This window comes from Colossoma macropomum, unplaced genomic scaffold (assembly GCF_904425465.1).
Source record: "Colossoma macropomum unplaced genomic scaffold, Colossoma_macropomum, whole genome shotgun sequence".
Classification (NCBI taxonomy): Eukaryota; Metazoa; Chordata; class Actinopteri; order Characiformes; family Serrasalmidae; genus Colossoma; species Colossoma macropomum.
Genome location: NW_023494797.1, coordinates 698,359 through 714,618, shown reverse-complemented (window position 1 = coordinate 714,618; position 16,260 = coordinate 698,359). Strand labels below are relative to the sequence as shown.

The window sequence follows — 16,260 nt, the reverse complement described above, 5'->3', positions numbered from 1 at the left end:
AATGGTTTTGAATTCATTATTCTGTGATGTCACAAAAACAACACATTTACTTATATCTGTCTATTCAGCCTACAGCAATTTATTCTCTGACGTTGTAAGAAGTGTTTAACCTGGACTGCTCAATGTCCACACTTTGGTGACATTAACAAGCGCAGGCTTATAGGGCAATAAACCTTGAGAGTACTGGGTTTAAAATGTGAATCTGAGACAGACTCCTGTGACGTGACCTTCCGTATGGATCATACTTTTTTTTTAATGAGCTAATTTACTTATCTACAGTGACTGAATTCAGATTATACACATAATGCAGCTCAATGAGAAGTTAAATGAATAAACAAATACATTTTTACTCACATCTAAATATCTTCCTCTCTGCCACTGGGAAGACAGCCATAAACAAAATCATTCACTCTGATGTCCTCACCTGTATCTAAAGAAATTTTAGGTTTTAGTTTTAACTTTTAGTTTTAGCCTGCTGCTGAGTCCGTAAGGGCGCATAGAGGGCGCGAGTGAGCACCCAATCAGCAAAAACAGGAAATGGTACACCCATCAGCAAGGATGCACAACTCTGATACTGGATGGCCGATGCCCAGCAAAGTTTGTAGGTTTCTATATACTAACACACCCACTAAACCTGGCAATTAACAAATAAGGGTAATCAGGTGTTTTTGAACTGTTCACCCACATATGCTGACTTCCTGGCTATCCAGGACCGGAGTTGTGCACCCCTGCCCTACAGTCTTGTGGTCCTCCGGTAGGTGTACACACAGATTTGTGTGTGTGTGTGTGTGTGTGTGTGTGTGTGTTTGTGAATGTGTGAATCATGTTTGTGTGTGTGTGTGTGTGTGTGTGTGTGTGTGTGTGTGTGTATGTATGTGTTGATGGCGGACATACTGGATTAAGAAAAACTGTGGGACAAATTCAAGATAGAAGTTCTAAAAATGGACCAACTTTTGAACCAAATGGATTAAATCAAGAGAGAGGGGAGCAAGTAGGTGGACACACTATAGTCAGGAGTCCAGAAGGCAGAAGTACTCTTTTATGGACAATGAACAAGGTATTTTCTCATATAAGCAAACTGACCAAACTGGGCCAAGTAGATAGTATAGGCTTTAGAATCTGAACAAATTTATGTAGATCTCTGATAATTTAGTAAAACCCCATTTCCAAAAAAGTTCCCAACACTGTGAAAAATGTAAATAAAAACAAAATGCAATGATGTGCAAAACAGAAAGAATATCATTCAAAGACAACATATCAATTGTTGAAACTGAGAAATGTTATTGTTTTTTGAAAATATATATGCCCATTTTGAATTTGAACAAGTTCCAAAAAAGTTGGAACGGGGGCAACAAAAGGCTGGTCAAGTTGTGTAATGCACCGTGGTTGATTGGCATGATTGGGTATAAAATGAGCATCTCAGGGAGGCTGAGTCTTTCAGGAATAAAGATGAGGAGGGGTTCACCACTCTTTGAAAGACTGCATGATCAAATAGTGCAACAATTCAAGAATAACATTTCTCAACATAAAATAGCAAAGGACTTTTGTTTTTCATCATCTATGGTACATAATATTGTTAAAAGATTCAGAGAATCTGGAGAAATCTCTGTATGCAAGGGACAAGGCCAAAAACCAGTATTTGCTGGCCGTGATCTTTAGGCCTTCAGATGGCACTGCATTAAAAAAGGACATGTTTCTGTAGAGGAAATCACTGCATGGTTTAGAAAAAAATTCTGAAATGCACTATCTTTGGCACTGCATCCACAAATGCTAATTAAAACTCTTCAACGCAAAGAAGAAAGCATATATAAACAGGATCCAGGAATGCTGCCACCTTCTCTGAGCCCAAGCTCATTTAAAATGGACTGAGGGGAAATGGAAAAGTGTCCTGTGGTCCGACAAATCAACATTTGAAATTCTTTTCAGAAATCATAGACGCTGTGTCCCCCGAGCTAAAGACCACTCAGTTTGTTATCAGTGCACAGTTCAAAAGCCAGTATTCGTGATGGTATAGGGGGGCATTAGTGCACATGGCATGGGTGATGTGCACGTCTGTGAGGGCACCAATAATGCTGAACGATATATACATGTTTTGGCAACATATGCTGCCATCCAGATGACGTCTCAGGGAAGGCCTTGATTATTTTAGCAAGACAATATCAAACCACATTCTGCAAGTTTTACAACAGCATGGCTCTGTATTAAAAGTGTCCGGGCACTAAACTAGCCTGTCTGCAGTCCAGACCTGTCACCCACTTATAACATTTGCCACATTATAAAATGAAAAATACAACAAAGGAAACCCTGAACTGTTGAGCAGCTGAAATTCTATGTTAAGCAAAAATGGGAAAACATTTCACTTTCACAACTACGGAAGTTGGTCTCCTCAGTTCCCAAACGCTTACAGAGTGTTGTTAAAAGAAGAGGTGATGCAGCATAGTGGTAAACATGGCATATATTTTATAAAAAACAATAACATTTCTCAGTTTCAACATGTGATTTGTTGTCTTTGTACTATTTTTAATGAAATATATGGTTTAAATGATTTGCACATCATTTAATTATGTTTTTTATGTACATTTTGCACATGGTCCCAACTTTTTTGTAAATGGGGTTTTACATTATCATTTAAATGGTTGATGGAATCCAGCCGGATTAAACACAAAGTAAATTTCACCCTCATTTCATGAATTGTAAGGAGAGGAGGGCTAGAGGTAATACTGACACTGTGGAAGAAAAATGTTCTGAGTGTATGGAAAAAGAGCTCATTCTGAGTGTTAAAGATTTCTAGAGTCATTTTTATTTCTCATATTGCTGCTGAGCCATGAAGATTAATGCCATTAGATATTTTACATTCAGAGCAAAGCAGCTTTGCCCTGAAGCACTAAAATAGTACAGATTTGAATCCCATTTTTACAAATAATGACCCACATAGAATGTGTGAGTATTTGTGCCATTAACTGTTAATTCTAGCATTCTGAGAACTGTCTAAGAACATGCCCCCAATCCCTCTGGTTTAGGTCATTCAGCACTGGGGCACTTTGTTCTTCTGAAATATTTGGCTGCGGCTTCGAACAGATTTGTTGTTCATGTCTGATTTAGGAGTAAATGTACTTTGACCTCATTTCTGCACATAGACTATATGTCCAAAAACTTGTTGACACCTCTTCTGATTTGCGAATTCGTGAATTCAACTATTTTAAGGTGCACCAATTGCTGACCCAGGTGTCCAATAGCAGTACCTGGGATAATATAGCAACTGCTTAGCAATGCCTCATTTTAGTTATTTAGAATACTACAGTAACTGCCAAGCAACACCTTAGCAATCACTACCTGGAATAGTATAACAACCACCTAGCAATGCCATAGCAACCACCCTAGGATACCATAGCAATGTCAATGCCCAATACCAAAGGAGTACAAAGATCTCCATCTCTGGGCTGTGGAGCAGTGGGATTACATTCTCTGGAAAGATGTAGCAGCATACATCACCTTTTGGAATAATTGGAGTAGCAGTTTAGATCCAGCATCCGACATCAGTACCTCATCTCACTAGTGACTTTGTTACTGAATGTGACAGTTTTATGGCTCTTTCCATCCAACACAAATGGTGAGCCTTACAGCGTCAGTAGTTATATTGTTGAATTAATCACAGGACTAAATCTCCACTTAAGATCTCTGCTTAGAACTACGATTACAGTATTTGCCTTTAGCTTGGCCTGTTACAGAATCACAAAAAAGAGAAAATGGTTTAGCTATTAAAATCAGTGAAATAATTGTCATATGTTATACTTATACAGTTGTATGGAAAAGTTTAGGCCTCCCTGATCATATTGCATTTTGTTTGAAAATAAGTTACACATCCTCTATGGAGAGCACATTTCTGCACATTTTAAATGTACAATTTCTGCTTATTTGCTGAATTTAACATATTAGGGAAAAATAATAAATAAAATATGGCCCGTGCAAACTTTGGCACATTTTAGATTTTACTTTTTTCCAAAATGTTAAACTCAGCAAATAAATAGAAATTGGGGATAAAATTAGCAGAAAAATGTCATGTTTAAGTTTGTTCTCCATAGAGGATGTGTTTGCTTAGTTTTACATAGAAAATCAATAAACATGTAATTTTACAAGTGTTCACACTTTTGCATTCATCTGTCTATTGCTTTTCAATGATCCAAAGATGCTTATGACACATAAAGAACCATTCATTAATATATTATTACTGGTTAGCTTTGACCACACAATCTGATTGATTCAAGAGCATTCTGTCTGTTTTCGTCAAAATATTTATATCATTCCCCTGAGCATTAGCATGCTAAGTAACACCTTGCTTTACACAGCAGCTAACTATTTCTGAGTTTGTATTTTAGCACATACCAAAAAAACAAATAAATAATTAAATAACTGTTAGATGAAATGGCTGTTGCTTAAACTGAAAGCCAGTATCATAGATCATCACAACCAATAACACATGATCTCAAGTGTTCTTTCGCTTTTAAACAATATTTCTGCAAAATGAAGATGAAAATTGTAATATGCTTTAATATTGCCATTTTCTCCCACCACAAAAAGTAGCAGCATTTTGCTGTACAGTCAAAGCCTTAAAACTGTTGCCATATCAGATTCTACTCAGCTTTTGTAATACTTTAATATTTGCCAGATTAACTTGAATGTTGTTTTTCTTCCAGCCAGTATATAAAGCATTTAACAGCCCATCTTGTTTGCTGAGTTGTATTCTGTTTATTTCTGGCTAATTCCTGTTTGTTTTGCTCCTCCCTCACAGCTGCTGACTGAAAACAACGACAGGCTCGAAATTTGATGTAGGCCTGCTGTCACACTCTTTTTCAGCTATCTAATGTACACATTCTCTGTTTTTCAATATACTAAAGCACTGCAGCACGAAGCATGTCATTACATAGCAAATGGTGCTCAGGAGAATGATTCAGTTATTGTGAAAAAAATTATCAGAAAATACTAGTACAGGTAGAACATTTCCCGACCAATCACACTGTGCTGTCAGAACTAACTGCATGTTATAATAACACTGCTTCTTGTGTTCTATTGCTTAAAACATAAGCACAAAACAGGGCATCAATAAAAAGGACATGAATTTAAAAAAAGGCATGTTGCACATGTGTTGCTTGTTTGGGGTAATCTGTTAGTTTTGGACAGCTTCTCACAGACGTTTCTGTCATTTTTGGTAAGACAGCCTGCTTTCAGCTGTCACCATCACCCCCGCCACCCCTAGATTCCAAAAGTACAAAGAGAAATGTGTGCATGTGTGTGTGTGTGACAGTATGAGCTGACAAGGGGATGGTGTGGGATATTTGAGGAACATGCTGTTGATTGGTTTAAGAAGCAGCCTCTTTCCATAAAGAGAACAGAATTGTCTGCTTGAGCTTGCTGAGATATCTATATAAACAGCCCTAATGGTCCTGTTCCCATTGGCATAGAGCCACATGCTTTCTTCCATCTGATCCCCTCTGCGCATCTCTCTCTCTCGCTGTCTCTGCTGAAAGGTGAGATTCTCTCTATTATGCTGTAATTCATCTCTCAGAGAAGTTTAATAACTCTCAGGTTTCCTGCTTTAACACACAGCACGCACACACACACACATGAACAAAGGAGCTCCCTACTGAAAGCTGTTTGACAAATGCTAGTACAGATTTTGGTCACAATTTATTCTGGCTCCTATAGATAATCTACAAGTCCTATAATTGTTAACAAACTATCTGGTGAAACCCAGTTGATTATTCGGGTTATGATTAAGTCTCCTTTTTGAGTTGACACTAGGGTTAGGATTAGGTTTATGGTTAGATTTATTACAATCTATAACATTCACCTTAAAGTTCAGTTGCTACAGTTTGGTTCAGTTTAGATGGTTGGTTAAATGTTAATGTTAAGGTGAGCATCTACAAAGCATCCACAGAGGCCTTTCAAAATAAATGAATTGTGAAATAGGACACTGTGGTTGAATTTTAGTTGTAGGTTTTCTAGTTCTTTTAGTTTAATTTTTTGACTGAAGCTATGGAAATGTAAAATAATGTTTGGAGTGAGTGGAAGTTTAGAAAGTTTAGTCACTTACTAAAGCAAAGACAGTCCCTAAAACCATGTCGATAGTGCTTCTGTAAATGCACTGAAAAAAGTGTGGCATTGATTCAAATGTGTATATGATTTCTGCATTAATAAATTATATTACATCCACACAGTTATTATCAACAGTAAGTAAAAAGGGCAACATTGTGTTAATGTTGTATCTTTCATTCACAAGAAAATTAATACATTAGTACAAAGTCGACAATATTGGTGTGGCTAGTGAAGTTTTAAAGTATCAGATGCACAGTAGCCTAATGCAATGCAAGACAAATCATTTTAATGAAATTTAAAATGTTTGCACACTTAAAAAAGCTTTGCATAAAAAGTGCAAAGACCTTGCAGAGCTTCTACACAAAGATTCAGTTCTTTATCTGTGAACTCCAATGGATTCTGTTCCTTTATTAAAGCAGAAAAAAATACAACAGTAAAGACTAACCCTCTCAGGAAATCAATGACATGTCCAAATGAGAAGCAACAATTTTGAAAATAAGTAAAACATTAAGACATATTTAAAAATAAGGATGCCAAAAAAGTTTTTTTGTGCAAGACTATAGATTCTAATAGAGGAACAACAAGTGCAAATTGGTATAGAATCTGTTCATTAAGTGAATGCCATTTAAACCTTTAGAATGTTCTTCTTACTCACAAATCTCTTTTTCAAACATGGTTTAGGGAACCAAAAGTAGCTGTTTTATGGCAGGGCTGCTCAAAGTGAGGCCAAAGTTGGCCTGTGAGGATGTTTGATTTGGCCCACCAGAAAGTTACCTAACCCCTTCCCCTCATTCAATGAGACAATGATCACTATACATTACTTATTGGTAATGCACTTATATAGTAGCAGAATAGTGCAATGTTATAAAATACATTTTTTAACCATCTTCATCTGTGGATTGTTTTGTCCTTTTGGACCTCTGTTCAAAAAACTTTGTCTTACACACCTAAGCAAATTGTTTAAAACCATTTATCTGGACAATAAATGTGAATTTGCCAGTAACACTTCATGGGTTGTTTCCTGGAAAGAAATGAAGCCACCTTTTGGACTACACAGCATTCTGAATGGAGACCCTATGTATCATAAATACAGTAAAAAGTAGCTGATATCTTTTGAGGGTCCAAAGAATACAGTTTTCCTTCCAGATTTCTTTTTATTCAGAAACTACACAGACCACAACACAACTGAGTGAGCTGTTCTTGAGTTATAAGAGTGAGGAATGGAAGCTTTGGCCATTTAAGATGTTAATTGATTAGGTATTGGATGATAACTACAAATATTACCAGGCTTCCTTGAGGAGAGGTTTGGAAACATTAACGTCAAATGAAAACAATAATGTACGAAAAAAAATCAATACATTTTGTATTAGGGATTTTCTGTGCAAATAAAAAGTTACTGCTCAAATAAATAGGTTTTTAGGCTCATTTTCTTAGATGCCTATAACCTTTGCACAGTACTGTATGTGTGTGTGTGTGTGTGTGTGTGTGTGTGTGTGTGTATGTCAGTGATCTAGTAGTTCACAGGTTCATTTTAAACTTTGTTTTGGGTCTCAGAGCAGCTGAGGAAATGCCTCAGGAGGCACAAATGCACTCAGCTGTTGGATTCTTGTGTGAACTGTATGTGTAATAAACTCAAAAAAGAACACATGGCACTTCGACCCCATGCACACACACTCTAACATCTAACACTCCCCTATATCACAAACACAGTCACTAATTATAGCTCGTGTTCTGCACTGAAGATGAATTGTTTCCTTGGATTGTTTTTGTTATTGTTGCTTTTTTCGTAAAAAGCAACAAGCCTAAGTAACTAACTATTGTAGGCAATCTGAATTATTCAAAACCTTTTAGTTCAGTTAAAAGCACTTAGCACTAGGGTTAGGTTTTATGTGAATTTTGTTATGTATTTTGATTTTGAATTTACTACGCCACATTTTTTGTTTTGTGTACCAGTTGTTTCCATGTCTGTCTTTAGCAGTGAATACTAGTCATTGTTTCAACTAGTCATTGTTTTAACTGTTTTGTTCTTGGTTTTAGCCATATGGATATATATATTAATTGTTTTATGTTGCCTCTTTACATGCATAATCGGAAATTCTTAACAACTCAGTTGGTTAATGAGGCAATAATGTACTAAAAGCAGAACTAAAAACTCTGACTGAAATCCCTTTTACTCTCTTTTACTCATTTTCCTTCTCCATATAAAGGGGGACACAAAGAAGGGGCCAAGATGTCTGAGTGAGTATTCACTGTGACACAGCACTCCATGCACTCTGTATATTCTCTTACCCATAAAGCACAATTATAACAATGAGGAATAATTACTGTTAAATTATTCATCTGAAACACTGTTTTGCATCAGGGAACAAATCATATTAAGCTCCTGACAAAGGACCAAGACAAAGCTTTATTTGCGTCTTTTGGCTGCTTATTCCTTTGTATTTGAAATAGTTTGATGAAGTATGTAAACATTTTTACATTTTCTAAACAGACCATTTTCTCCCCCAGTCTATGTTGTCCATATATCAAAACTGAGCTGCTAAAACAGCTGTTTTGAATTTATTATTTTTATTGTTTAAAGAATCAATTGCGTGTACATATAAGTGCCCATTCACACTGAAGATATAAGGAGTCTTTTTTTAACCTGGACTGCTTTTTAAATAAAGCAAAATACAGGGCAGCCAGTCAAACAGAAGTCATTTACATATATCAGTCTTAAAGGCACAGTGACCAAAACAGCCTGTTTAATTCAAAGAGATAAAGAGATATTGGAAAATGGTCATGTAAAAATGTATTAGGATTGTTTTTTTGACTGTTACATAGACCTACAGAAACATCATAAGTGGACCTCAGGAGAAGTGTTGGAAATGGCTCCTTTAATGACTTTTACCCGCTAATAACATTGTTAATGGCATTGAAACTGGTTTAAGACTGACTCCATCAGCTAAATTACACTGTGCTTTCCAAAAGGAAGAAGATGACATCTAGCCGTCGGCACCATCTGAAGGTGAGCTCATGTTTGAAGCTCAGCAGGTCAGAAACACTGTGGATTTGGGTTGAGAGTCTCAACAGGTCTATTTGGAATTTACCATTTTTATTGCTTGTGCATCTGTGCTCCAGAGCTTGATGCTCCAGATCGCTCAGGGGCTTCTTGAGGCCGAGGCTGCAGAAGCGGAGCAAGAGAAGCAGAGATACATGGATGAGAACTGCCCTGCACTCTCTCTGCCTGGAACAATGCAGGAACTGCAGGTATCCTATTCATACACAACACAGTGGGTTCTTTAAGGGTTCTTTAGTAAATGGTAACATATAAAACTATGACTACATAAAAAAGCATACAAATGCCTAAACAGTTCTTTCTTGATTTAATTGTTCCTCTCTATGATGCACAGCCTGTTGTAAATGGTTCTTTAAAGAATCTGTAAAATATAGTTCTATATAGCAAAAAGAGTTTGGGTGTTGAAAGACATCAAAGAACTTTTTTTGGTACTATACAGAACAGTTTTGCCATTCCTGCAGAATTATTAAGACTTGCTGTTTATTGTGCTTGTGGTGAAAATTTCTGAAAATTAATGTTGTAGAGTCTGCATTAGCCTAAAATACAAACATCCCTCTTGAAATCACCAACTAAGTTGGTATTGTAAGATTCCTTCTGTGATCCAATCAGTAAGGTTGATAAATGTATCAAAAACCTATGGAAACCTATGTTGGAAAACCTGGTGGCTTGGTTACCAATAAGTATAAGTTTTATTTGTCAAATTAACATTCTTTTTCTTTTTTCTGAAATAACATATTAAAGACTAATATGTATGTAGGTTTATTTTGAGGAAAACATCACACATCAATGTTTGTTACAATATTTGTAACCATGTTATCTCGGGAATAATGTCATATTGTACACATTTTTGCTACATTTGACTAAAACATATAACTCATGATTTCCAGTCTTTGACTGGGAGAAATCAAAGAAAATGCCCCTAAACTGGGAATTTCTATACATGTTAGGATAGTATTCTCAGCTCTGAGCTCAGCACATGACATTAAATCAACATGACTTCTTATACCATCAACAGTAATAAAGTACAACGTCTCCACTTTTAAATATTTGTTTTAGATCGGTTGTCATGCAGACGTGGTAGTTCGTTAAATCTATTATACAGACCAAAAAGTTCCCTGTTTTGAGAAGGTATGATAATTGTTAAACATATCATAACACATATATCACTCAACATCAGCTGGATAGATTATTGTTAACAATACTTTTACAGAGGCGTCCGTGTTTTCCACAACTTTGCTGTTCAAACATACGGAGGTCAAAAATGATTCTGATGATTCTGAGGAAAATAATTTAACTGCAACTCCAACTACAACACTTTCAAGCCAAGTCTTTTATCTGTTTGTTGTGGTGTTAGCACTCATCAGCACTCTGTCTTTGGGGCAAACCACCTTTGGGGCAATATGTGCTTTTGATAACAGCATCAAATCATTATCCAAGCATAACTCACTTAAAAAGTGACAGGTCAAGCATGTGTGTCTGTGTTTTCAGGATCTATGTAGGAAGTTACATCAGCAGATTGATATTGTTGATGAGCAGAGATATGACATGGAGAGCAAAGTGGCAAAGTCCAATAAAGAGGTACTACAATTTAACAATTTGACACAGTGGTTATCCTGGTCTTCGAGGAACACTGACCTGCACATTGTAGAGTTTCCCTGCTCCTAAAACACCTGATGCAACTAATGAACTAACAAGCCCTCCCTTAGCTGAAGTGAGTATTTCAAAGTAGGGAAAACACTACAACATGCAGGTCAGTTGTATTCCAGGACCAGGAGAACCTCCTGTCTAACACATACACATACAATTTTTCAAAATCTCACCAACTGCATCGCTGAGGCCTCTCTGCTTAATTTTTTCTCTGGGCAGATCGAGGATCTGAAGTTGAAAGTGCAGGACCTGAAGGGCAAGTTCAAGAAGCCAGTTCTAAAGAAAGTGCGCATGTCTGCTGATGCTATGCTGCAGGCTTTGCTTGGCTCCAAGCACAAGGTTTCGATGGATCTGAGGGCCAACCTCAAGCAAGTCAAGAAGGAGACTAAGGAAGAGGTGGGTAGACACAATTTAGATGCTTTTTTTGGTCCCACATGGCAGATAACATAACCAAAGCAACCAAATAGAAATGAAACAGTAATGTTCCTAAACTGGTTCTAACTGGGAATACTGGAATTCTTTAAAAAGCAGACACAATCATTTGAAAAAACCATGGTGCTATACAAAGTGAGGCACTAATTCCAAACGTATCCTGCAGCATACAATAGAGCAAGGATGTTAAACTGGGTTCCTTCTGGGCCACAGCTTTGCAGTAGCTTTCCCTATTCTAATGCTCACGAAAATTAGATTCTCTAACTTCCTGCCTAAAAGCACTCATGCAACTTTAGCTTTTTCATCCAAAGAATGTTTTTGTGTTTATCAATATGATAAAAACAGAAACAATCTGTTTAAAAAAAAAGCTTAAATCATGTTATTACTTCTTGTTCTTTGGGAGCCGCCATATTGAAATCGTGGATTAGCGACTTAGAAATCGGAAATCTTGAGAAATTCCAGCTTTCTGAGCGGAAATTATGTGTTAGAGGAATGTTCAAATGGATTTTTCCCACTTGGAGGTCAGGAACTTCCAAGATCCTACTTGGTCACAGCATGACTCCAAATTCATCTCATGACGGCCTTGCTAATATGCTGATGAGTTGGATCAGATGTGTTTAATGATACAGAAGGAGTTGTTGGATTTTACACTTAGAACTTATGTGGGATCATGTTGTGATTATGATTGATATCTGATTCTCTTTGTGGACTGTACACACTGATGATGGCGATGATGATGATAATGAGAGACAGAGAGAGGGAGAGAGGTTTAAATTCTGAGTTTGTCTCCCCCTACAGGAGAAAGAGTCTGTGGGTGACTGGCGTAAGAACATTGAGGATAAGGCTGGCATGGACGGCAGGAAAAAGATGTTTGAGTCAGAGGCATAAATCTGTTATTTGTAGATTATTTTACATTTACATTAAATGATTTATTTGTGTACCCTGTGCTCCGACTCTTTCTTCACACTGTTAATCAAAGTGCTGATACACACTTTGCTGTATGAGATGTGCCATTTAAATAAATCTGACATTATAGAAATTTAAATATGGTAAGGAATTAAATATGATAAAGAATAAGATCAGAAATTAAGAAGATACTCTGCATATTTCATTCACATTAATTTAAGAGACACTTTTGAACATTACTTCTATTTGGCAAGTCAAAAACAACTGCAAACATACAGAACAAAGACTGTTTATTTATTTTTTAGTATTTCCTCCCTCCCTCAGAGGTTTGACTGATCCTTGAATGCATACCTGCAATTTTCACTTTTTTCTTCGGTTCCTTTGAAGTTCTTTCCCCTTCTGTTGACTGTCCTCCAGGAGAAGAGCTGATGTACAGACTAAGCAAAGATGACTAGTTTATTATTTCTGTGAACTATTTGAGGGAGTGTTTTTGATACTTATTGCATGATCTGGCATCCCTGCCCGTGATGAATGTTCCCAAACTTTCCCAAACTTTTTTCCTCCATGGTAGCAGTTGCCACAGTAAATGACAATACTGCAACAGGTGTTGTCAGGAGAGTAATCAATGTAATTAAGCACATAAATATGAAATGTTCACACAAATACTTCAGTAGCTGTATGTTCAATTATGGAAAGGCATAAAATTATTCATCATGATATGGAATTCAGGGTACTGAGTGCAGTTATGTGACTTATTTAGGATTTGTTCTTTTCAGCGGCGGACCGTAACTATCAGAGCTAGGCCTTCAATTTGGGCCATAACTCGATCAAAACATGAAAAAACCCACCTCTACAATAACGCTAACTTCTGCTAGTGTCCCTATTGGGATTCTAGTAGTTTGCTAGTGTTAAGCTAAAGGTGGTTCACAAGAAATGTTTTGACCATTCTAGATTAAACATAGACATTTCAAACAATCCACATATTATTTGAAGCTTGTGACAGACATATTAGCATATTGCTGTTGTCAGAAGAAAACTTCCAAAATGATAACTTTACAAGAGAAGGAAAAAACCTACTTTACTTTTAATGTAAGTCAATGGAACCAGACTTTTTGGGTCAATTCTTTTAGTCTATTCATCATGAAATTTACAAACAATGTAAAGGGCAACAGGCGTTTTCAAATTACGTCAAAAACTGAAAAACGACAAAAATGAAGATGCAAGGTTTTCTTCCAACAACAGCGATATACATAATTATGCTGATGGCTAATTTGACCCATCAGGCCTTATCTTTAGCTCATGAAGCACTAACCAACAGGACAGCTCGCTTAGCTATATCTATCTAGATACCATGGAGAAAAACAATTCCTTATTAGCCAATTTTCCGAAGAAGGAAGGGGGTAGACACATTTTAGATGTAATCAAAAGCAAGATACAAATGATAAAAGGTCCATCTCAGGGATGTTTGTGAATTGAGAACACTCACTGGGAACAAACTGGTGGTGTAGGCAATTTTTTAAAGAACTACATTTCTTTGGAAAGTGAGGCTTTGACCCTAAACATGTTATACAGCATACAATAGAGGTTTTGAGGTGTTATTTACATTTGAACAAGCATTTCAAGTATTTTTTGTATTATTTTTTTCATTAAACAATTTCATTCTTTTCATGTGATGTGGTGCATTATACAGAAGCTTATTGACTTTTTTTTTTTAAATTGCATAATTAAATCATGACATCACGCTCATGTAAACAAATTCATTGAGACTTTTTTGATGTGAAGTGGTGTATTGTACAGAAACTTACTGCCTCATTTTTTACAGTGGTGGTGATAGGAACCAAGGGTCATGATGTCTACAATGCAAATATGAACATTTTATTTACTATCCAAAATCACTACTGAACCTACACATGTCCGGGTTTTAAATGTAATGACAATGGTAAAATAGTGGTAAATCAGAAAAAAAATAAAAATTGTTTTCTTTGGTTACTATTTTTGCTTATAACAGCCTGCACGTACTTCTCCACCATGAATGGATTTAAAAAAAAAATCAACAAGCATATGAGAAACATATGTGAGATACGTTTTACATTTTTTTTCATTCCAAAATACATTCAAAGACCATAAAGATCCATAATTGGCACATTAGCAAAAAGGGTTCTACATAGCATATACTACCAAAAAGTGTTCTTTAACAATAGTGGAACCTTTCTCTTGGTACTATTAAAAACATTTTTAAAAGGTGCTTCAAAGGTGTTCTCCATCATAGAGAATAACAATTTAAGCATTAAAAGCATTTAAAAGAATCATTTAAGCATTAAAATAATTGAGCTGTCATGGTTCTATATATAATTGTCCTTACTAAAGAACCCTTGAAATCCCTCTTTTTAAGGTTGTATGGGCAGGCTTTAGCCAGATCATGGACTAGGTCCAAAACTGCATACTACCATACTAAATAGTACATCAAAAATAGTACACTGACATTAAAGCCTTAGGCCTCATAACTAACTCAGTGGTACTATTTCATCTTCTTGAGATTTGCTTCCAGTGGAAATAAAGTTTAATTCCTCTTTACCTTTTAACAAAAACAGGGGTGTTTATGTCTGGTGCAGTTGTGGCATTGCTGGGCAAACTGAAATTATATTAAAAGTAAGTTTGAAAAAGCTAAAGACTACATTTTTAGCTTACATTTACATCCTAAATCAGAAGACAGATAGAACATTCAAGGTCCAGTCAAATGCTTTCAGATGAACGTTTTCAGCTTTAAAAGACATTGACAGGTATGCTCCCCAGAATTGTCTACCGAAGTGTTCACCAATCTTATCCACAAAAGGCTAGTGTGGGTGCAGGTTTTCATTCCAATAAAGCAGGAGCACACCTAATTTCACTTTTTAATGTTTGTCTCAGTCTCCAAACAACATAATTATGTGATGCGTGCTCCTGTTTTGTTCGGTGCTCCTGCAGCTGCATCAGACCCCTGGGGATAAGACTGGTGATCCCTGGTCTATAGTGTGCAGTGGATATTGTCTTACTTTACAACTCACGTGCAACAGTTCTGTAGTCTACAGGCACTTCTGAGGGGCACTTGTACTGTGAGATTGAAGGTGGCAGGCATCCTTGCCACTCCTTCTACAGTCATCCCTCCTTCCCTCCTTATGTTGCTCTTGTCCTTCACACTGCCATTCTTAAATTACCTCAAGGAGATTGTGCTGGAGCAACAACACCCTCACTTCCCAAGTTTGGCTAGAGCTGGCAGACCTGCAAATGCAAGGCAAATTCTGGCACCCTAAATTTAGAGGGTCCGAACATCCATTTGCTTGTGCACATGGGATATCTATTTTAAACAGTCCCAGTAATGAGTATCATTATGTCATTCTAAACATTTATTTTTACTCTTGTGAAGTTCACATTAATGACATTCCCCAGAATTGCTGGCACCCTCGATTATCAGAAAGAAAAACAATACAGAATTCAATTTTGGATAATAATATTGCTCAAAGATAAAAAATACTTTTTTTGTCTCAAAATCATATATTTGTTGTACATGTATGTGTTAATCATTCATTTCCCTGAACGCACTAAGCTTTCTTCAATAATGTTTGATGAGGTTGGAGAACAAAAAGTAGAGGTTCTGAGATCATTGCTCCAGCCATGGTTCTTGCTTGTGAACTCTCTTTTGTAATTTATTCCATAGCTTAGGGGTTTAATGGTCTAATTTAGTACAGCTTACTTGAATGCCTATTGGAAAAGCTGGATTGTGAGATTAAAGTGCCATTTTTATTAATATTTGAAGCCATTTGAATTCCTGTTTAGCTGGTCCTGGAAGCTGGATCAAGCAAAATTTTATCTAAAACGTCCTGGAATTGGAATCCATGTTCTCATGTATAATAAACTTCCCAAGAAAAACAGTTTGCAGCAACATACATCCATGACGGTACCATGGTAGTCACTAAGGGGCACCCCTGCTATATTCATGCATGTTCAAACTTTCTCCCCCTCCCTGTGTTCACACTGGCAATAAAGCAATGCTACAAAGTGACCACAGCTCATTTATTTCGATTTTGTTTTTCTCTGGTTTTGTTTTATATCATCCATATGTTAATGTTTTATAGACTGTATTCCTG

At 36.5% G+C, this 16,260-nt stretch overlaps 1 protein-coding gene across 1 annotated transcript; it reads left to right on the top strand.

The window, feature by feature from the left end:
* The first annotated feature begins 5,406 nt into the window (after positions 1 to 5,406).
* On the top strand, positions 5,407 to 12,170 carry tnni2b.1 (troponin I type 2b (skeletal, fast), tandem duplicate 1). The gene is made up of 7 exons (XM_036583904.1): positions 5,407 to 5,525; positions 8,301 to 8,331; positions 9,064 to 9,100; positions 9,214 to 9,342; positions 10,640 to 10,729; positions 11,018 to 11,194; positions 12,029 to 12,170. Exons 2-7 carry the CDS (start codon positions 8,324 to 8,326, stop codon positions 12,116 to 12,118), a joined length of 531 nt encoding a protein of 176 aa, XP_036439797.1. The 5' UTR covers positions 5,407 to 5,525; positions 8,301 to 8,323; the 3' UTR covers positions 12,119 to 12,170.
* Positions 12,171 to 16,260: the final 4,090 nt, after the last annotated feature.